The sequence below is a fragment of the Eptesicus fuscus genome, chromosome 9 (genome assembly GCF_027574615.1).
Source record: "Eptesicus fuscus isolate TK198812 chromosome 9, DD_ASM_mEF_20220401, whole genome shotgun sequence".
NCBI lineage: Eukaryota > Metazoa > Chordata > Mammalia > Chiroptera > Vespertilionidae > Eptesicus > Eptesicus fuscus.
In genome coordinates, this window is record NC_072481.1 from 13,413,221 (window position 1) to 13,435,236 (window position 22,016).

General features: G+C 55.0%; 1 protein-coding gene across 1 annotated transcript in view; it reads left to right on the forward strand.

Moving 5' to 3' along the window:
- The first annotated feature begins 4,050 nt into the window (after window positions 1–4,050).
- EPHB2 (EPH receptor B2) overlaps window positions 4,051–22,016 on the forward strand; it is a 117,402-nt gene continuing 99,436 nt past the window's right edge. Inside the window, exons 1-2 of the mRNA XM_008148112.3 lie at window positions 4,051–4,110; window positions 7,111–7,795. Coding sequence (XP_008146334.1) covers window positions 4,054–4,110; window positions 7,111–7,795 — 742 coding nt within the window. The 5' untranslated portion in view covers window positions 4,051–4,053. The remainder of the gene's footprint in view (window positions 4,111–7,110; window positions 7,796–22,016) is intronic.

A 22,016-nucleotide genomic window follows, 5' to 3' on the forward strand; every position in this document is an offset into this window, starting at 1 on the left:
GTTTCCATCCGGCTAGCCAAGGCGGGCGTGTCCGGAGGCGAGGGAAAGGACAGTGTTGGGGGGAGGACGGAGAGGGGAGGGCGGAGTGGGTGGGACTAGAGAGGCTGGCCAGGATGTGGGCGGTGGGGGGGGGGGGGGACATAGTCCCACAAGGAGGCCTTGGAGAGCCGCTGACCCTTACTGGGCAGCCCAGCTCCACCTCTCCAGGCCTCACCCTCAGCCCTCACCAGGCCCTGCCCCACCCTCCCCACAAACCAGGCTACTGCTCACCTTACCTTTCCCACTCAGCCTTTCCTGACTTCTTCTTTTTTTTTTTTTTTTAATCCTCACCTGAGGATATGCTTTTGTTGAATTTTAGAGAGAGAGGAGGGAGAGAGAGAGAGAGAAACATCGATTGGTCGCCTCCCATATGCGCCCCAACCAGGGATCAAACCCACAACCTAGGTATGTGCCCTGAGCCCTGACTGGGAATTGAACCTGCAATCTTTGGTGTATGGATTGATACTGCAATCAACTGAGCTACCCTGCCAGGGCCTGACTTCTTCTTAACTCAGTCTTCAAGCCTCCATTCAGTCACTTCCTCCAGGAAGCTGTCCCTAAACGGGGCATTTTCCTCCTCGCTTTCCACACCCGGTTCCTATTTCCCACAGTGCACTGGGCACATCCACATGGCAGTCTTTGTCACATCGTGTGGTGATTAATTAGAAACATCGCTAGCTGAGGCACAAAGAAGTGGGGGAGACTTCGTAAGGATCACACAGGGACCTGCCTCCGACCCGGTAAACTTATAGACAGTTTGAGGGTCTGGGGGATTTGGAGGGAGGAGAGTGGGGGCATGCATGCAGCTTGCCTTGCATGAGGGATTGGCATTGTCACCGTGGGGATGGGGATAAGGTTGGGGACATTTCCAGCACTCCCGAGACAGTTTGGGAAGTGAAATGATGTTAGGTGGTTTACTAGTCCAGGCATTTTTAATTGTAATAATCTTGTGTTTACTTAACTTCTTATGGCAAGTGATGTTGACTTTCCCTTTCTAATAATGGCGACTTTTTCCTCTTTCAAATGCATTTAAGAAAAAAAGTCAACTGGAAGAAAAACAGTAACTAAATAAATACAGGTTGTAGGTGGAAATGGCTGAAGTCATGATTGTTGTCCTGCTGGAGCAGAACACTAGCATGTGTTCAGATCCTACAGTTTTGGGGGTGGGGGGATGGGGGATTTCCTGCGTAATAGAGGAAGACCTACTGTGTGCTAGGCCCTGTGCTGGGGACCCCAGCACCAGAACCTTAGCACCCACCATTGGAAGAACCTGGCAAACAGAGGTGGTTCCAATTCAGGATACCTGCAAGTGCTGGGACAGAGATATGGGGTGGGGCGGATCCAGGAGGACTTCCCAGAGGAGGTTCCCTGAGGTGAGACTTCAGGGATGAGGAGAATTGGAGGGGGCAAAGCAGGTGTGGCGGGCGAGAAGATCGGAGGAAACAGTAGGTGTGAGGTGTGAGGTCCTGGGGTGAGAGAGTGCACTACCCAGTCTGTGCAGCTGGAGCATAGCTCATGAATGGATGGATGTGTGGCCTTGGGTGAGCCCTGAGCCTTTGGAAGCCTCCGTTTTTCCGTCTGTGAAATGGGACAGAATCAACACTCCCTTGGCATGGTAGTGAGAATGTGGGTGAGGGCCGCTGGCTCCTCAAACTTCTTCAGACATGAGTTGTCTCCCTTTGTAGATTTTTGGGATCAGGGAGGGGATGTTTGGGGGGAAAGGAAAGAAGTGCTGCTGGTGGAAATAGGGCTTGGCTTCCCGAACCCGCCCAGGTTCCTGGGGCCAGGACTCCTGATTCCATTCCCTGGGGAACTGAGTTTGACTTCTGTGCTTGGTTTGAGAGGAGCAAAGGGAACTCACGACGTCCCAGGAAAGCAGCCTCAGACAGACCGGAGCGGGCTCCCCGGAGGCTGTGCCCATCAGCGAGAGGCTGATGTTTGTCAGATGTTGGCAAGCACAGTCTCGGGGGGTGCGGGGGTGGGGGGGTGGGGGGAGAGATTAGTCTAAGCTGGAGCCTTTTATACTCGCCTTTACTTTCAGGGGCCACCTAATGAGCCCCCACAAAATGGTGTGTGTGTCTCCCTGGTCACCCAAAAAGCACCACACTCCATCTACGAAGCAGTAGCTGCCTCTCGCTGAGGACCTGCTTTGTGCTGGCCTCCAAGCTAATACACTCCCCTTGGCATTCAGTCCTCCTGTCCACACTCAGGAGGTGTCATGCTGTTCTCCAGGTGAGGAAACCGAGGCTTAGAAAGGGCACAGGCCCAAGGTTACCAAGCAAGTAGGTGGCAGAGCGGGTTCATTAGGATTGACGTCTCCACCTCCCGTCCCCTTTTTTCAGAGGGCGGAGGGACGTGTCAACATTGAAAAGCAAAAGGCCCAGCGAAGTCGGGGGGTGGGGGGGAGCTCACCCATGCCCCTCCTGCCACAGCCCCAAGGGGAGCAGCTTTCACAGAGATGGGCTTCCAGGCAAAGCCCAGAACTGGCGTGGGGAGAAGGGAGAACAGGCGGTACCCGCCTTTCGCATCCTCGGGGGGCGGGGGGGTGGGGGCGGGAATCTGCGAACTTCCCACTCCCTCTTAGTCCATTCCTGTCCGTGAACCGGGCCGCCCTTGACTTCCAGTCCTTCTGAGATCCTCCCCAGGCTGGTCCAGAGGGGGTAGTGGGCGCCCCGGCCGGAGCTCCCTGGGAGTCCAGGGGGTGAGCGCCAGCTTTTGGTGTGTACGGCTTTGGTACGTCATTGGCCCTCCCTGGGCCCGAGTTTCCACCCGTGTGATGAGGATGTCAGTCCACGGTCCCTCCTCTGGGCTGTGGAATCTTCTAGGGCTTGGCCTCCGGGTCAGCCCAGGAATGCAGCCAAGGGGTGGGGCCACCTGCTGGGCGGGCGTGCACCCCAACCCCTTTCTCATCCCCAGCAGTCTCTCCTCTCCCCTGTTTGACACAGCTCCTAGCAGCTGCGCCTCGGGCCCAGGCAGGGAGCCCGGCCTGGCGCGTCCCTGGCCGAGGCCGACAAGAGAAAACAGGTTAAAAGTTCAGCCCTTGTTCTCTCCAGGAAGAAAAATCTGTAGCATTCGGAGTGTGAAAAGGAAACCTTTTTTTCAGCTCCGAAGCAGCACAATAGAACTTACCTCCAATTTGCCATCAAAAGACGGCCTTGGCACTGGACCCCACCGTCCCTGGCACCCCCGCCCCCCACCCCCATCACCAGCCCCCAGTGCAAAGGGACACAGTGACCAGAAAACACAGCCACTGGTGGTCATGGGGACACTGCTGCATCCTCCCTGTCAGTTGGCTGCTCTGACTGGGGTCACCCCTGGCTAAATGCTTCCTCCGTTTCCCTCCTTCCATCCCCAGTGTCCCAGTCCCAGTTCAAGACCTTGTCACTCCCATTTCGACCTTCAGAGCAGCCTGGACACGGAGCACCCTGCCCCCACTCTCCTCCCTCCAAATCCCCCAGACCCTCAAACGAAGTGTCTAGAAGTTCACCGGGTAGGCGGCAGGTCCCTGTGTGATCCTTACGAAGTCTCCCTGCCCCCTTCTTTGTGCCTCAGTTGCCCTGTGTGTAAAGCGAGGTGGTGGGGCTGCACCAGGGACAGGATCTGAAGAGGCGGGTGCTCGTTTCCTGGTGCCCTGTGGTGAGACGCATCGCGCAGCCACGGTGCGTGGGGATGGATTGGTGATGTCTGCCTCGGGCACCTAGGGGAGCGTGGCCGCTAACATGCCTCTCCCCCCCTCGCTGAGCTAGGTGGCGTGAAAGATCCAGCTGTGACTTTCTAGGTCTCTCCACCGACGCCCTCACAGCTGGCTGTCTTCCTACCTCATTTCCTGTCAGGCTGCGATCTGTTCCGCGGTAGGGTCTTCCTGTTCATGGTTTTCTCCTCGGGGCACCAGCACAGGGCCTGGTGCAGAATGGTCGTCAGGGTGTGTTTGTTGAATGAATGCCTGAAAGGGGCCAATGTAAATCTGTTCAGTGCCTTGGGTGGTGACGCCTCGCTCTCCCCACAGAAACGCTGATGGATTCAACCACAGCGACGGCGGAGCTCGGCTGGATCGTGCATCCTCCATCAGGGGTGAGTCCGTGGTCCCCAAACCCTGCCTGGTCCCCCAGGACACCTTGGGTTTTGCTGCAGGGCCTGGATGCCCCCCTCACATTCCAGCCCCTTTCCCTCCTTCAGAGCCCAGGGCCAAGCCTCTCATTGCCCCACCCACCGGGACCTCTGCCATGGGTGGAGCCCCCGTTACCATGACAACATGCTGGATGCCTGAAACTGTCCCATGGAATCCTCAGGGTGAAGCTCAGAAGTAGGTGCTTGCACTGCCCCCTTTTACGGATGAGGAGAGTGACCTGTCATTACGTCACCACCCAGTGTAGGTCAGATACTGTGTCCAGCGCCTTTTCACACACCTTCTCCACTCCACAGGGAAGGAGCCACCTCCACTTGACAGGTGAGGAAACCGAGGCTCAGAGAGTCGTAGCCACTTGACAGGGGCCCTGCGGCTAGTAAGGGGCAGGGCTCAGGTTTATATCGAATCTTCTGGGTCCCTATAACACAGGGCTCCCCCTCCCTGAGCTCTTCACACCTTGCATCTGAGCCCATGTAGTCTGCGGGCTCCCCAGGGGCAAGATCAGGCACGATTTCAGATTCCTCTTTCTCGCCGCACCAACCAGCCTAGCACTTGCATACAGGCTGTGGGGTAAGACTCCTGAAATTCTCTCCCAACTCTGCCACTCGCCACTGGCTGATTGGGGGCCAGTGCTGTAGCCTCTCTGAACTTAGGTTTCCTCATCTCTAACACGGGGATAACAATGCCTTCCTCACAGGACTCTTGTGAGCTTTTCCTGCAGAGTAGCTAGCACAGGGCTTGGCATGGAGTGGGCTCCCGATAGCGAGGAGCTAGAATAAATATCCCCATCGTCATTGTCACCGTCATCGGTCTCAGCACCGTTCCCTCCTCATCCCTCTGGTCTCTGGGGAAGGTTCTGGGCTCCCACAGCCCATCCCTTCCCTTCCCCCCACCCCAGCTTCTATGCTGGGACTCAGCTGCTGCCCATGGAGCTGCATATCCCATCCCTGCCTCTCGCCCCCCCCCCTCCCGTCCCCCCCAAGGCCTGCGCTCTCAATAGGCAGGGCCCCGGGTCAGGCTTCTTTCTGTGGCTCTTTCTTGTCACCAGTTTTCCATCTGCGAGAGTGGCAGGGCCCACGGCCCCACCCTGCCGGTAATGAGGCCAGGCTGGGCTGCAGGGCCCCCGGACGCAATTATTTGGGGTGTTTAGGCTGCAGGGCCTCCGCATGTTAATTAGAGAGAGGGGAGAAAGGCAGAGCGCTCTAATTAAGTGCTCTAATTAAGTTCTGAAGAAGAGCAGTGGTTGTAACAAGGGGCTGACTTTGTCACATGGTGCCACCAAAAAGGGAAAAAAAAAAAAATTTAAACACAATGCAAGGAGCTTCAGAGCCGCCACTGAAGTAGAGGCTGGGCCAGCAGGCTTCAGCTCGGCCTTCCCCACACACACTCGCCCTGCACTGCATCGTCCCTCCCCAGCACCGTCCCTGCCCAGGCCAGCTGCTACCGCTCGCCCTGTGCAGACCTGGCCCGGAGCATCACAGGGACCCAGACAAAGGACACCCATTGAATGTGACAATTCTCCCACCCCCTTCATAGTCCTATTTGGCAGTTAGGGAAATAGAGGCCCAGAGAGGGAAAGCGACTTGCCCAAGGCCACACATCAAGTCAGCAGAGCTGGGACAAAACCCGGGGGCACTGTCGGGTCCTCGTGTTTCGAGGCAGCATGGGCAAGCAAGTGAATGGGTCTGGGTCTGGGTGACCTGGGTCAAGGGACCTCACTGCTCTGGTCTCTACTCCCTCATCTGTAAAATGGGGATGACCACACGCACCACGTGTAAGAAACATGACAAAGGAACGAAACCCTATCAGCTCCCAGCTCCTGGGGTGGGTGAGGGTATTCTGCTTGTGGGGTTCTGGGGTGGGTGAGGGTATTCTGCTTGTGGGGTTACCCTTTTGGGTCTATGCCAGGTAAAGCCAGCCCACCCCCAAGGGGACACAAGAGAAGGAGGGGAACAGTAGCTACCCTCAGCATGCTCTCAGGTCCATGGAGGAGACCAGACCCAGAGGGCTGAGGGTGCCCAGCCCTTGCCCAGGCAGGTGGTCCCCCGTGAATGCAAACACTGCAGCCAGACGGAGAGCCTGCTGCAGGAGGTTCCGGAAGGATGGAGAGAAGACGAGAGGGTGCGCGAGGAGGCCACAAACGTGTGCGCCAAGGCTCAGCAGTGCCAGGGGCTTGGCCTTTGAGGGTCTGTGAGGAGAGAGTACGGGTCCCGTGCCCGCCCAGTTCCACCTCTCCATGGCCCCACTCCGCCCCTCCAGCAGGGAGGCCTGGGAGCGCTCCGCTGGCTGTGAGAGCCCAGGCCTGGCCCAGTGAGGATGCTGAGGCACCTGCCCAGGCAGCACGGGTGGGAGGTCTCCCTCCAGGCACCGTCTGAGCCTCTTCTGGACCCAGAACAGGGTAGGGTCCTGTCTTCCCAGTCACAGGGGTAAGGGCTCTTCTTCCATTGGATGGGGAGCCCCCAAGGGCACAGACTGTGTCTCCCTGGTCAGGCAGGGAATTTCCAACAGGCAGAATTGTCTCCCCATCATCAGACTGGTAGCTCCCCAGGCACACAGCTCTGTCCGTTCTCAGTGAACCCCTGGGTCGCCTCTACCATATAGACTAGGCACTAGGGGATACCAAGAGCAGAGTATGTGCCCTGCCCCTCAGCGAGCCATGTCTCCCTCATAGACTGGAGAATTCCTAAGGCTAAGGCCATGCCTCCCCCTCAGTTAGGGAGTTCTGTGATGGGAGGGGTCATGTCTCCATCATCAAAGTGGAAGATCCCTAAGGTAGAGTCTGTGCCTCCCCCATCAGTCTAGGAGGCCCCTGATTCTAGGAGTCCCGTCTATCCCCCTTCAGACTGGAGGGTTCCCTAAGGTGGGGGGAGGGGGTGTCTTTTCTCTTTGGGTGCTCCTTGGGCTCAGCCCCTCCCGCCCCCACCTGACGAGCATTTCGCCCGCAGTGGGAAGAGGTGAGCGGCTACGATGAGAACATGAACACGATCCGCACCTACCAGGTCTGCAATGTGTTTGAATCGAGCCAGAACAACTGGCTACGGACCAAGTTCATCCGGCGCCGCGGCGCCCACCGCATCCACGTGGAGATGAAGTTCTCGGTGCGGGACTGCAGCAGCATCCCCAGTGTGCCCGGCTCCTGCAAGGAGACCTTCAACCTCTATTACTACGAGGCCGACTTCGACTCGGCCACCAAGACCTTCCCCAACTGGATGGAGAATCCGTGGGTGAAGGTGGACACCATCGCGGCCGACGAGAGCTTCTCGCAGGTGGACCTGGGTGGCCGCGTCATGAAGATCAACACCGAGGTGAGGAGCTTCGGGCCCGTGTCCCGCAGCGGCTTCTACCTGGCCTTCCAGGACTATGGCGGCTGCATGTCCCTCATCGCCGTGCGTGTCTTCTACCGCAAGTGCCCCCGCGTCATCCAGAACGGCGCCGTCTTCCAGGAGACGCTGTCAGGGGCCGAGAGCACCTCGCTGGTGGCCGCCCGGGGCAGCTGCATCGCCAATGCCGAGGAGGTGGACGTGCCCATCAAGCTCTACTGTAACGGGGACGGCGAGTGGCTGGTGCCCATCGGGCGCTGCATGTGCAAAGCGGGCTTCGAGGCCGTGGAGAACGGCACCGTCTGCCGAGGTAAGGGCCGCAGTGGGACAGGCGCCCCTGCAAATGCGTGGGGTGGGCACCGGGCCTGGCCGCTGGGAAGTCAGGCTGGCCAGGGCAGCGACCTGGAGCTGACCGGGAGGCACTCTGGCTGGGCTTTCCCAATCTACGTCCGTGGTTTGGCTTCTCAGAGGCATTTGAACAGCATTTTTTTAAAAATATATTTTTAGATTTCAGGGAGGAGAGAGGGAGAGAGAGATAGTAACATCAGTTATGAGAGAGAATCATTGATCGGCTGCCTCCTGCATGCCGCACACTGGGTATTGAGCCTGCAACCTGGGCATGTGCCCTGACCGGGAATCAAACCATGACCTCCGGGTTCATAGGTTGGTGCTCAACCACTGAGCCACGCCGACGGGGCTAAACGGCATTTCTTGATGGTGGTACTTGTAGGTACTACGGGGGGTTCGGGTGGGAGGAGGTGTTGCAAGATGATTTTAGTTGCATGAGGATGTTTCTCATTTTAATAATTATACGGATCTTATCTGATGCTAAGTGGTGCTCTATTTCTTCATGTACAGAAGTGATATAGTTTCCTTCTTAAGAAAATGTATAGGTCATCTCATTTAAAAGTCAACATTTATTGAGCTTCTTTTGTATCAGTCAATATAGGCCAAAACAATAGAAATTTATTTCTATTTATTTCTCACTCACCATTCCATGCCCATCGGGGTTCAGCTTGGGATTCCTCCCTCTGGGAACCAACCAGACGGAGGAGCCTCCGTTTGGGGTGTCACGATCACCAGGGCAGAAGGAGCGAGTGGGGCAAATTGTAGACTGGTTCACAGGCTTCAGCCCGACATGACCCCCGCATCACTCCGTGCCCTCCAGCCACGACGCAAGTCACGTGGTTCCTTCCAATGTAAAGCGATGGGGACGTACAGTCCCACTGTGGACCAGGCCTCCTGATCACCACTTTTACTGTGTGCTGGCCACCTGACATGTCTAACTCATTTAATCCTCGTAAGAACCCTGTGAGGGAAAGTGCCTTTTTATTTTGAGAAATTGAGGCAGAGAGCCTTACTCTCATAGACACTGAGTGGCCAGATTATTATGATCTCTGATCGCATAATAATCTGGCCACTCAGTGTATATCCTATATCAGTGGTCGGCAAACTGTGGCTCGCGAGCCACGGTTTGCCGCTCTGTTGACTAATGAGTTTGCCGACCATTGGACTAGACTAAATGTTACCGTGTAGTTGGAAGCTGTGAGGATTAGGCAATTGGCATATTGTGTGCAAAGAGGTAAAGGGTAGTATATGATAGTGGTCGGCAAACTCATTAGTCAACAGAGTGGCAAACTGCGGCTCGTGAGCCGCATGTGGCTCGCGAGCCGCGGTTTGCCGACCACTGTCCATTTATAATAAAAGGCTAATATGCAAATTGTCCCCTCGACCAGGAGTTCAACCAGCAGGCAGGCTGGCCAACTGCCCATGTCCCCTCCTCCTGGCCAGGCTGACCGGACCCCACCCATGCACGAATTCATGCACCGGGCCTTTAATATACACACACACACACACACACACACACACACATACACACACATACACTGAGTGTCCAGATTTTGCTTTCAGAGATCATAATAATCTGGCCACTCAGTGTAGAGAGTGGAGGAGCCAGGAGTCTTACACCCGGGTAGTGGGATTCCAAACTCCCCTTCCAAGCAGATCTGGGTGTCTGTACTCTGAGTGTCTCTATGCCGCTTAAGTTAATTTAAGGGGAAACATTAAACAATAATACAGGTGGTGTTTGACTATGGCACAGTTTACAGCCTTCCTCGGTTGTAATCATAGGACGTTTGTGAGAGGTCCTGCATGGTGGTGGTAAGAAGGCTGCGAAGGTGGACAGACTTGGGTTCAAAGCCCGACAACCCTGGCAGTTATGAGCTGTTTGTCCTGGGCCGAATGTGAAACCCTCTTTCCTATGGGGCTTGTGAGGATACAACAACTTAAGACCTATAAAGCATTTATTATGGCTTCTAGTACACAGTCAGAGCTTAATAAATGCTAACTAACAGAGATGATGTATACAAAGCCCAGCCTTCAGCAAACCTTCCTTGCACCTGCTCTGTGTCGGACCTTGTGCTCAGCATCAGGTAAACAGAGAAGAACCTGGTGCAGGTACTCTGCCACGTGAGCTGTGATGGTGCTGGTGCTGGTATTGGAGATTTGAAGTCTATTTGTGCCTTGTCCTCTTGACTCCCCATTGGAATCGGACCCTGGGGTGCTCCAAATGCCAGACTAAGAGTTTGGACCCTCTTCCAGGGGCCCTGAAGAGCCAGTGGAAGTTTAGCCTGGGGTGGTTGCAATGATTTTTACCTCCATAAAATGAGGCCACCTCCACCATCTCCATAGTCCCTCCACTCCCGCCTTCTGGGCATTTTAAAGGTCCCTGGGAGGATGAATGGAGGTACCAGAGACAGGAACAGTGGCCTGAGAGGAAGCTGTTGCAGCGAAGGCATCCACAGTGCTGGGAAGAGGAGCAGGGGAGTCCAGAGATGTTTGACAGTGAATTGGATGAGATGCAGACACAGGCAGGAAAGGGAGGAGGGAGAGGAATCAAAGGGAGCAGGGAATTCCAGCTTGCAGGGAGGTGATGGTCCTGGAACAGACGTGGGGAAGTTGGGAGAAAGGCCAGTTTCTTGGGGGAAGATAACAGATCTGGGTGTCTGTACCTGAATGTGAAATTGTGCAGCCTTAGGAGATGGCAGGACCTGGGGGGATAGAATCAGTCACACGTTGCTTGTTGTTTATTCACTCACCAAACCTTCCTTGCACCTGCTCTGTGTCAGACCTTGTGCTAAGCATCAGGTAAGACAGAGGAGAATCTGGCTGGGCCCTGTCCTCCAGGAGCTCACAATGGAGACAGACTATCTCTATATATAAAAGCCTAAGCAACCGGCCAACCAGCCGACCGGCCGGTAGCTATGACGTGCACTGACCACCAGGGGGCACGCACTCAATGCAGGAGCGGAAACCACAGGCATGGAAACACGGAACAGACTGATGAATCTCAGAGGGAAGAGGGGAGGAGGGAGGGCGGGAAAAGATTAACCAAAGATCTTATATGCATACTAGAGGATTCATGCACTGGTGGGGTCCCTTGGCCTGGCCTGCAGGGGATCGGGCCAAAACCCACTCTCCAACATCCCCCGAGGGGTCCCAGGTTGCGAGAGGGTGCAGGCCAGGCCTAGGGACCCCCACCAGTGCACAAATCTGTGCACCGGGCCTCTGGTAAGTGAATAAGGGAGGCAGTGCATTAGACTTGCTTTAATAGGAACTGCTCAGGCTGTGATGGGCATAAAAAATGAGGGAAGGCTTCACAGAGGAGGTGACACTGACACTGGAAGTCTTGGGAGAGAGATATGCTGCCTGGGTGGCCCAGGCCTTCTGGAGGGTGGATCTGCAGGACAAAAGACCTGGGGATGTGAATCAGCATGGCCCATTAGAGGGACAAGTAAACTGTTTGCTGCGGCTGAGGCTAAGGACTTCAGGAAGGGTGTAGGAAGAACTGTCACTGGAAGGATGCCTAGAGGGGAGGTGTACTAGTTATCTATTGCTGCATAACAAGTTACCCCCCCCCCCAAAATTTAGCAGCTTAAAACAATAAATATTTACTATCTCACAGTTTCTGAAGGTCAGGAATCCAGTTGTGACTTAGTTGGGGGCCTGTGGCTCAGTTGCTCCTGAGGTTGCAATCAGGCTGTGGGCTTGGGGCTGCAGGTTTGTCTGAAGGCTGGACTGGGGAGGGGTCGGCTTCCATTTCACTCAAGTGGTTGTTTGTCAGCTTCCGTTCGTCACCACATAGTCCTTGCACATGTGCCGTGGTTTACCCCAGAACGAGGGATCCAAGAGAGTCTGAGAGGGTACCTAGGAGAGAAGCCACAGTCTTTTCATAAACCTCATCTTAAAAGTGACATTACTTCTGCCATAGTCACTTCATTAGGAGCGAGTCACCAAATTCAGCTCACACTCCAGGGGACTGAATTACACTGCGTGTGAATGCCAGGAGGTGGGGTCACTGGGGGCCGTCATAGAGGTTGCCCGTCACAGGCAGCGTCTCTGAATCCGGACTTCTTGCAAGTAGTGAGGATTCAAGGTAATGCTGGGCCAGGGTGTGCACCCAGACCTGGCTCCTTCCTACTCCGCGCTTCCTCCTGGACCTACAGCCCGCCCAAGGCCCAGGCCCAGCCAGCCTCTGGGTGTGAGCAGAGGCCAGTCAGGGTGTGATTAATGAGCGCAGGGATCCAGAAGGACACCAGCTGCTGCGGTGGCCTGTGCTGCAGCCACCCAGATGTGGGGCCGCTCCCACCCAAGTCCCGCAGGCACGGGCCCCGCCGGCCCGGGATGTGCAGGAATGGTGATTACAGCTCACATCCGAGATGTTGGCAAAGTGCTTTCTCATCCTCTGGCTTAGGGATTCTCAGCCTTTGCTATGCCTCCGAATTCATTAGGAAGTTTGTTAAAATGCACATTCCTGGGTTCTGGCGCAAACCTCTCCCCCAGGTCTGGTTCCGTGGCTCTGAGGTGGGGCCAAGAATCAGCATTTTAAAACAAGCAGCTCTGATGCTTCTGTGACAGGACCATTAGCTCGGACACACGATGTGGTAACGCATCTTGGTCAGATGATGGCCACAGTCCCAGTCCCCCGCCACCACCCCAGGGAGCGTCCACCCTGAGGGATGAGAGGGGACATTAGCCGAATCTCTGTGGGGGAGGGGGTGGTGATTTAATGTTTAATATTGAAGCATAATTTGATGGGGAAAATCCATTTAATACTGAAACATAATTCGATAGGAAAAATCCATTGCTTTGTTAATACGAATTAGAGAAAATAAGGCTGGATAAAGTCTTACTGGAGATAGGGGCATCGGAGTCCTTGTGGGGAGGGGCCAGAGGTAGGCATTGGTGGCTGGTGAAGGGTGGGAGGTCCCAGTGGACAGAGTGGTTTACAGACCTAATTGGGTCAATCAGCCCAGCGTCCTCGGTGCCTACTGTGTGCAGGGCACAATGAGAAGGAGAGGGGCCTGGAGAAGCCAATCACCATTCAACAAGCATGTACTGTGTACCCCCTGTGTACCATTTAGCCCTCTGATACTTACCGAGTGCCCGTGCTGCGAAATACAGATGTGAACAAGACCCAGACATTCGTTGCCCGCCCAGAATTTTCAAGCTGAGTGGGCAAAAAAAGGGAAGATGGTGAGGGGAAAAGCTAATGAACAAATTGAATACAGACTGTGATGCGTGAAAGGGAGAAAAAAATAGGGTGCAACAATAGAGATCGAGAGGAAGATCCGCTTCCGTCAGGTGACTCGGGAAGACTTCTTGGAAGCCGTGCCATTTGAGCTGACATGGGGCACCTGGGAAAGCTGGGGTTTGGCCGCAAGTGACTGCTGGACGAGCAGAGGACCCAGACACATGGGGAACAGGGCAGAGCACGATCCTCCCAGAAATGAGCTCCATCCAGGCAAAGTGCTTTGAGAACATGAGGAAGAAGGCATCTTTTCTGGTGGGGGAATCTAAGGCGGCTTCAAGGAGGAGGTGGTATTTGAATTGGGCCTTGAAGAGTGAGGAGGAGATGGATGGGTGAAAGGAGAATTTAAATTCTCCTTTAAAGGATGGATAAAGGCCCTGAGGTGTGGCAAGAGAGGGCATGTGTGGTGGGTGTTGTGTGACTTCCTGGGTGCAGGGGCTAGGGCACAACTTTCCCCGATTCATCCGTCTATTCACTGTTTATTGAGTGTTCAACCTGGGCCTGCCCTGGGCCTACAGCTGCCGGGGAGGGGACTCCTGGGACTTCCTTCAAAAGAACTCTGCCCCCTTCCCCTGCTCAGTCCCCGACCTCCTCAGGAGCACAGTCCCCGAAGGGGCTTGCCACCAGCAGTTCTGCCGGGGGTGGCAGGAGGGTGGCCCTGGAGTTCCTTCTCCCAGCAGCTGTTCCCACCCAAGCCTGTTTTCCTAACTCTTTCCAGATATTTATGGGTTTGATGGTGAATGTGTCCCTGCCTCCGTTTCTCCAAGTTTGTCTTCGTATCCTTATATCCCGTGGCCTCTCCTTTCCTACCTGCGCCCCTACTTGCCACTGTTGGGGGCCCTGCCTCCTCTCTCCCAATGGCAGCCCCACATCTATAATGAGCTAGAGGCAGTTCCACTGTGAGTATGATGGCTGTGATACCATGGGGCGTAATGGGGTTTTTAGTAGTTTGGACTGGGGAGGGGGGGCATTGAGCCAGTAGAGGGGGGTGGCAGGGGTAGGGGAAGGTGCACACACATGTTGATCTTCTGGCTCCAGCTCAGACTTCCCAGCTCCCAGCTGCTGGGCTTCTCCCAGCCTCTCCGTCTCCTCCTCCCTGCCCTGCTTGGCAGCCCCCAGCCTTACCCTCTCCCCTACCCACGGCCTCTCCTTGACCTGGGCCTTGCGAACCTGGTTTCAAAGCCCCCAGCTCTGCCTTTGGCTAGCTGTGTGACCTTGGGCAGGCACGGACCCTCCCGCAGCCTTGGTTTTCTCATCTGTGAAACAGGATAAGCAGAAGGGCTGCGGTGCAGAGTAAATGAGAAAATACCTAGAAAAGTGTTATAAAAATAAGAATAAGGGCCTTGATCAACATTGTCTTTTGCCTGCAAATGTTTCTTTTTCCCTGATGAGCTTTTCATTTTGAGGAAAAAATAACTTTCCCTTATCACAACGCAGGTTATTTGTAGAATCTTTAGAAATTACCAATCACCAAAAAGGAGAAAATTTAAATCACATTAAATTAAAGTCTGATAAAACCACTGGTATAGGACCTTCTAGGTGTATTTATGTGCGTTTATACATATTGGCCTTTTTGTAAGAGGAAAAATGGATTCCTGCTAAAAATACACAAGGATTTTCAACGTATTAATATTTTATGGACATTTTTCATGTCATGTTAGAGCTACAGTATCATTTGGGGAGGCTCTTAGCATTCCACAGGGTAGTGCACCCTAACTCGCCAGTCCTCTCTGATCGACATGGACCTCGCTTGCAGTTTTTCCATCTTAACGATCTGGGATGGTTAGCTGGTCCGGACGCCCTTGTCCCTCTGTCTTTTTGCACTGCTGCTGGTATGTGTGCAGGATGTGTCTCCGGGTGTGGAATTGTGGGGTCAAAGGGTACGTACTCTTGGCACACATTGCCAGATTGGCTGCAGAACCCTGGGTTGCATCCCCCTCTTCCAGCGGGCCTGTCCCCTGCCGGCTCACCGGCAAGGGAAAGTATGCCTCTGGCTTTATTTTCTCATGTTCTCCCAGAATCCTGTGCTTCCTCAGCCAAGGGAGGGAGGGACCAGGGGTCCTCTCTGGGCCCTCAGGGCAGCCTCCTTCCCACCCTGTTCTCAGCCTCAGCCCTTCCCACCTAGAGGCTGGACCGGTGGCCCAGATGTGTCAGGCGAGTCTGTGGGGGTGGGGTGGGGTGCGGCCAGCCTCGGCGTGAGGCGGAGGGAGCCCGCCAGCTGGCAGAGCCTGCACTGGCTGGGGAAAGGGTGTGAAGGGTGGAATGCTGAGTGGGAGGAGAGGCCTAGACCCACCCCCACCCCCCAGAAAGTTCTGCTGCTTGTCTTCCAGGGCAGTGGGGAGAGGCCCAGCTGGGGAAGGAGGAGGGGTGATGACGCTCCCTCCAGACCCCCAGGCTCGGGCCAGGGCTGAGACCACACAGGCTAGCCTTTGGAGAAGGAGATTGGACGGGGGGACCCTGGCCAGTGCACTCAGCTATTTAGGTCTTTGCTCTTAAAAATTGGAAGTACCCCCCTCCTTTCCCCTTTCCTAGATTCTCTCAAAGAATCTGTTCTTGTTCACAGTTATCCATCCGTCTGTCCATCCATTGGTCCTCCTCTGTCCACCCAGCCAGCAGACACTCACTGAGCAGCAGCTTCTGACTTTTTGCTCTTGGAGTGGTTGGTGGTGGCTTCGTAGAGGACCAGGAAACTAACACACATTGAGTGCCCGTCCTGTGCCAGGCGCTGTGCCGGGGAATCGGGTCCTTGGAAAGAGCAGTCATGGCCTCTGCCCTGAAAGACCACCTAGCCTAGAGATGTTGACAGATGTTGACAGGGAAGGTGGACAAAGGCACCCAACCCATCCAGGGGAGTGCCAGCCGGGACCACAGTGGTCACTTGTAGGCTTCCAGGAAAAGGGGCTGTTCAGGTGGAAGCTGAGTGAGAAGCAGGGGTTAGGCAGGAGAGGAGGAGGTGCAAAGGCCCCGAGGCAGCCAGAGCGGGTGCTCCTGGGAAGGGTGGAAGGGTTACTTCAGCTCTCTTGCTTCTTGGAGTCAGCTAACTGAGGGCTCTGAATGCCAAGACACGGGGTGATTCTTCCTCTCTGGTCTTCATATTCCCCCAGGAGTCTCCGTAGCTCTAGATCCTCATCACAGCGCCTTCATTTTTCACTCAAACAACACTCCCAGGCGTCTACTGTGCACCCCTGGTTCCTGGGCCAGATGTGGGAGCTGCAGAGATGAGGAAATCCCTTCTTGCCTTCATGGAGCTCCCGTCTGGGGTGGGAGAGACAGCTGTATCCATGACCTTGGGCCCTTAGGAGGGAGGTGAGAGAGAGCCGGGACTTCTGGAGGAGGAGCCATTTCCCCAGGGCTTTTGGAGGATGGGAGAAACTGAGAGCAGGAATTAGTTCAGAAAAAAGATGGTCACAAATGAAACAGATTTTTAAAAAATATTTTCATTGATTTTTACAGAGAGAGGAAGGGAGAGGTAGACAGAGAAACATCAATGTGAGAGAGAATCATTGATTGGCTGCCTCCTGCATGCCCCCTACCCAGGGATCAAGCCTGCAACCTGGGCATGTGCCCTAACCGGCAGTCGAACCCACAACCTTTTAGTGTACAGGACGACACCCACCAACTGAGCCATACTGGCTAGGGCAAAACTGATTTTCTTTTTTTAATATATTTTATTGATTTTTTACAGAGAGGAAGGGAGAGGAATAGAAAGATAGAAACATCGATGAGAGAGAAACATCGATCAGCTGCCTCCTGCACACCCCCTACTGGGGATGTGCCCGCAACCAAGGTCCATGCCCTTGACCGGAATCGAACCTGGGACCCTTCCGTCCGCAGGCCGACGTTCTATCCACTGAGCCAAACTGGTTAGGGCAAAAACTGATTTTCTTAAACCCTGGCCTTTTGCTGACCCCCAGACGAAACACAGCCATCCGGGGGCAGGGGTGGAGGAGACGTGTTCTGGGCGGAGGCAGAAGAGTGGGGGGCCACCGGGGCTCTAGTTCCATGCTGTCAAAGGGCCGAGGGAGGCGGAGGCTGAAAGGAAGCCTGAGAGGCTTGAGGAGGGCCAGGGCTGGGGGCGACAGGGACCTCCTGTGTGCCCAACCCCGTGTTATAGGCTGTGCTCCGTGATCTCCCTGAGCATTCCGCTGATATGACTGCTGCGTTTCACAGATGACGAGACTGAGGTCCAGAGAGGGTCAGCAAGCTGTCCAAAGCCACACAGCCCGTAAGCAGCAGAGGCAGAATGTGCACCTGGCTTCCTCCAGCTTGCTGGGACAGCTGACTAACCAGGAGTGGGCCGGAGCCTGAGTAGACTCTGCCCTGCCCGCCGCCTGGATTACCGAGGCGCCCCCGGGAGGGTGGACAGGAAGAGTCTGACAGATAACCAGCGAGGGGCTCGCCAGCGGGGCTGTGGGACTTCAAAGGAAGGGGGGCCACCACAGGGGGTTCTGGGAGAGAAGAGAGGCCTGTGGCTGAGCCTTGCAGGATGGATTGCTTTCATATCAGGGGGTGTTAGGCAGGATGGAGAGGGTCCCAGAGCAAAGTCCCTCCTTGTGCTCAGGGGACACAGGCCTCCGGGAAGGAGGGCCACCCATCCCTGGCTAACCTCTGGCCAGAGAGAAGAGTCCCCACCCCCACGCAGCATTTACCGAACGCTCAGCTCCTGCTCCCTTTTGCACAGTAACCTTGTCAGGTTAGGAGACAGACGAGGGACCATGGTGTCACCCCTCGGAGGTATCTGAGGCAGGGGTGTGCTCTCACGCCCCCACTTCTGATTTCTTCTGCTCCGTGGAGGGGTCGGAAAGGCTTTGTGGCAGGAACTCAGTACGCGTGGACCAGACGGCTTCTCACTCAGGGTCTCAGTGGCTCTCGGTCACCCTCAGGGTTAGGGACCATCACTCCCGTTTTATAAAAGAGGAAGCCGAAGCTCAGAGAGGGTAAGCAGCTTGTCCCAGGTGACACAGGAAGGGGTGGGATTTGAACTCGGGCCCTCTGACTTTGCAGCCCCTGCACTGTCCTCTCAGCCCCGGACTGGCCTCAGACCCCGAGCACGGCAGGTCGAGAGCCGCAGGTTGGCTCCGGAGCCCTCTGGCAGGACTGTAAACAGCTGGGGACGTTCCCCTCCCTCCAGCTGCTGCCTTTTCATCTGGCTGGGCCTCGGGATCTGGCGGAGAGGCCCGTTTAATGAGGAAGTTTATGCATTTAACAGTTTAAGCCTTTCTAAGCCCATGATACAACAGGATTTGGGAGCCGTTAACAATTCTGTGTGGTTAAGAGATTTTCATTGCTCTGCGGCAGCTGGCTCAGTCCCCACAGGCCGCACTCCGGGCTCCCCCACCCCCACCCTGCTGGGGCACCCCCTTCCTGGGGCCCTTTGTCTGCAGCCCCCATCCTGCTGCTTCTCTCCATTCCCCCTACTCAAGCCTCCAGGTATGAACTTTAACCTCAGAGGAGAAACTGAGGCCCAGAGAGGGAAAGGGAGGTGCCCATGGCCACACAGCGGGGAAGAGGATTGTACTGAGACCTGCCTGGCGAAGCCGAGTTCCCCCACCCACACTGCCGTCCTTGGGGAGGAGGGAGGGAGGACATTGTATTGTTAATTCTTCACTGGCAGAATTCACAAAGCCCCTCTGAAACCAGCCTCTGACCCCTGCTTTGGGGCAGGGAAGGGTGGGGTGACTTCCCGGGTTCATTCACCTTGTCAGCTACAGAGCTGACATCAGACCCCGCGCCTCCTGAAGCCCTAATGAGAATGCTGCACGTTACATATACCATACTGTTTTTGTTTTGCTTTCATAGCTCGGGGTGGAAATGCCATTTGTAATTATAATGTCTTACATATGTACAGTATTTATTTACTTACACCCTGCCTTGTTCCAGAAAAGCTCGGGGGCTGCATTTGTATAGCTTTGGGCTCACCCTGTGAGATACTTTGATCTGGAGGCTACCCACACAAGCACAGATTGTTATCGACATTTTAGAGACAAGGAAAGCGAAGCTGAGAGAGGACCTGACTTCCCAGGGCCCCGTGGACGTGAGCGCAGAGCCGGGACCGGAACCCGGTGCTCCGGCCTCCGAGGCCTGGGCTCTCTGTGGGGCCCCGGTCATCTCTGGGATGACCGCTCTCCCCGCTTTGCCTCCACCTCCGCAGGCACGAAACTCGGCGTCCCCTTGAGTCTCCATCCTGGGCGGGAAGGGATGGGCTCCCCCAGGAAGGAGGTGCTCACAGCGGAGAGCGCATGGTTTGTGTGAAGAGGAGTGGTGTGTGGGTGGGTTTGGCGGGATGGGAACCAGCCCCTGACAACCACACAGATGAAGTGGCTGGGGGAGGGGCCGGGCAGGGGTCCCCCTGAGGAGTGAGCTGGCCTTGGGACCCCACCCTGTTTGGTGTCTCAGGCCCTTTGCTCTTTCTCCAGGCCTTCCCAGTCTCTCCACGGAGCCCCATGGGGGTGGGATGACTGGTGTTTTTGTTTTTGTTTTAATATTTTATTAATTTTTTAAAAAATATATTTTTATTGATTTTTCACAGAGAGGAAGAGAGAGGGATAGAGAGTTAGAAACATCGATATGAGAGAAACATCGATCAGCTGCCTCTTGCACACACCCCATTGGGGATGTGCCCGCAACCAAGGTACATGCCCTTGACTGGAATCGAACCTGGGACCTTTCAGTCCGAAGGCCGACGCTCTATCCACTGAGCCAAACCGGTTTCGGCATATTGTATTAATTTTTTACAGAGAGGAAGGGAGAGGGAGAGAGAGAAACATCCATCAGCTGCCTCCTGCACGCCCCCTACTGGGGATGTGCCCGCAACCAAGGTACATGCCCTTGACCGGAATCGAACCTGGGACCTTTCAGTCTGAAGGCCGATGCTCTATCCACTGAGCCAAACTGGTTAGGGCTAGATGACCGGTGTTTTAATCACGGGGATTTGTTTCCTGGTCATGGCAACCCAACCAACCCGTAGGCCAAAGTGAGAGCCATTATCACTCCTACTTCACTGGCTCCCAAACACAGCACGTGAGTTTAGTCTCTTATCCTCTCTGTGCTCCCGACCCCACATTCCCAGCCAAGGGGCCTGAGGCTGCTGATCACCGACGTCACAGTTATGGAAACTGAGGCCCAAAGGCGATAGATGAAGTGGCTTATCTAGGGACCTAGCCCTCGGTCAGGGTCCTGCCCCAACCCCCTGCCTCTTCCTCTGGACGTCAGTTGTGAATAGCAGAGACAGCCAGGGAGGAAGGGACAGGTGGGTTGAGTGCTCACTGGGCACCTGGTTTTATGCCCTAGACTTGGTGCGTGATAGTTTCCTGAATCCTTACAATCCCCAGAAGTTGGTTATGGCTATTATTCTCATGTTATAAAAGAGAACGTAGAGGCTCAGAGAGGTTAAGTAACCAGCCCAAGATCACACAGCTAAGGGATGCTGGAGCCAGAAATGAAAGCCCAAACCTGCCCTCTTCCCTCTGGAATATGTGTGCAGTGTTTCATTGTTAGTGAAAAATGTTTTCAGCCCAGCTGAAGTAGCTCAGTTGATTGAGCATAGTCCCATGCAACAAGAGGTCACTGGTTCGATTCTGGTCAGGGCACATCCCGGGTTGCTGGCTTGATCCTCAGTAGGGAGTGTGCAGGAAGCAGCCAATCGCTGTTTCTCTCTCTCCCTCTCCTTTCTCTTTCTCTAAAATCAATAAAAACATATTTTTTTAAAATGTGTTTTTCACAATCCTTATCTCACTCCTCCACAACCTAGGACATACCTGGAGTATTCTCCCCATTCTTCAGATGTGCAAGTTAAGGCTCAGCGAGATGACGTGAGCTGCTCCAGGCTCACCACTAGGAGGTCAGAGCTGGGATTAGAACTGGGTCGCTAGGTTGGTTTGATTCTGACGCCCAGGCCCTGACCCTCCTGGCCCCCTGGCTGCTGGTTCCTATTCCAAGATTTCTTAAATCATTCCTCACAGGCCTCTGCCCATCACTCCACTAAAACTGCTTATAATCAAGGCCACCAGGGATGGCCCCGTCACCAACCCACTGGTCACTTCCCAGGCATCTGACAAAGTGACAACTGCCTCTGCTGGGACAGCACTCTCCCTGGGGTCCCTGCAGCCTCTCGGGGCTCCTGCTCATCTCCCTCTTCTCCACCTCGGAGGGCCCGGGGCTGAGTCCTGGGCCTCCTCTCTCTCTCTCTCTCGGGATAGTTCGGTGCAGGCCCATGGCTTCACGTGCCCACTCTGGGCTTATCTCCAGACCAGACCTCTTCTCTGAAGTCCAGACTCACATAACCCGCCTCCTACTGAACATGTCTTCCCTGCGGCCCCTCTAAAACTAGTCAGATCATGCCCCTCCTGTGCACAGAATCTCCTGGGGCCCCTCAGTTTACATGGAGCAAAAGCCAAGGTCCCAAAATGGCCCAAAAGGCCTTACATAACCCGTCCCTCCCCTCACTCCCTGACCCATCCCTTCCATCTCCGCCTCACACCCTCCACTCCAGACACACTAGCCTCCTTGGCGGTTGCCTGGAATGTTCTTTCCAGATATCCACATTGATTGCTCTCTCACCTCTTCCCAAATATCACTTTGATACCAAGGTCCCCCATTGCCCTATTTTTTTTTAAAGTACACATGCATGCACACACATGTGTGAACATGCCCAGACACATGTGTAAGTACATATGCATGCATACAACCTGTCCCCTCCCCTGCCTTATTGCTCTCCGTTGCCCTTATCCCCATCGGACTGTGTGCTCAAGTGTATGGTCCTTTACTGCCTGGCTTCCCAGCTGGAACGAGGGGTCCACGAGGGCAGATGTTTCTGACTCCTGTCCACCACTATTTCCGGTTCCTAGGGTACAGCTCAGCTCACAGAGGGTGCTTGATATGTCCCCGTTGCAGAGCCCCGCTCACCCCAGTCTCAGACTGTACCCTTCCAACCCTGGTGTAA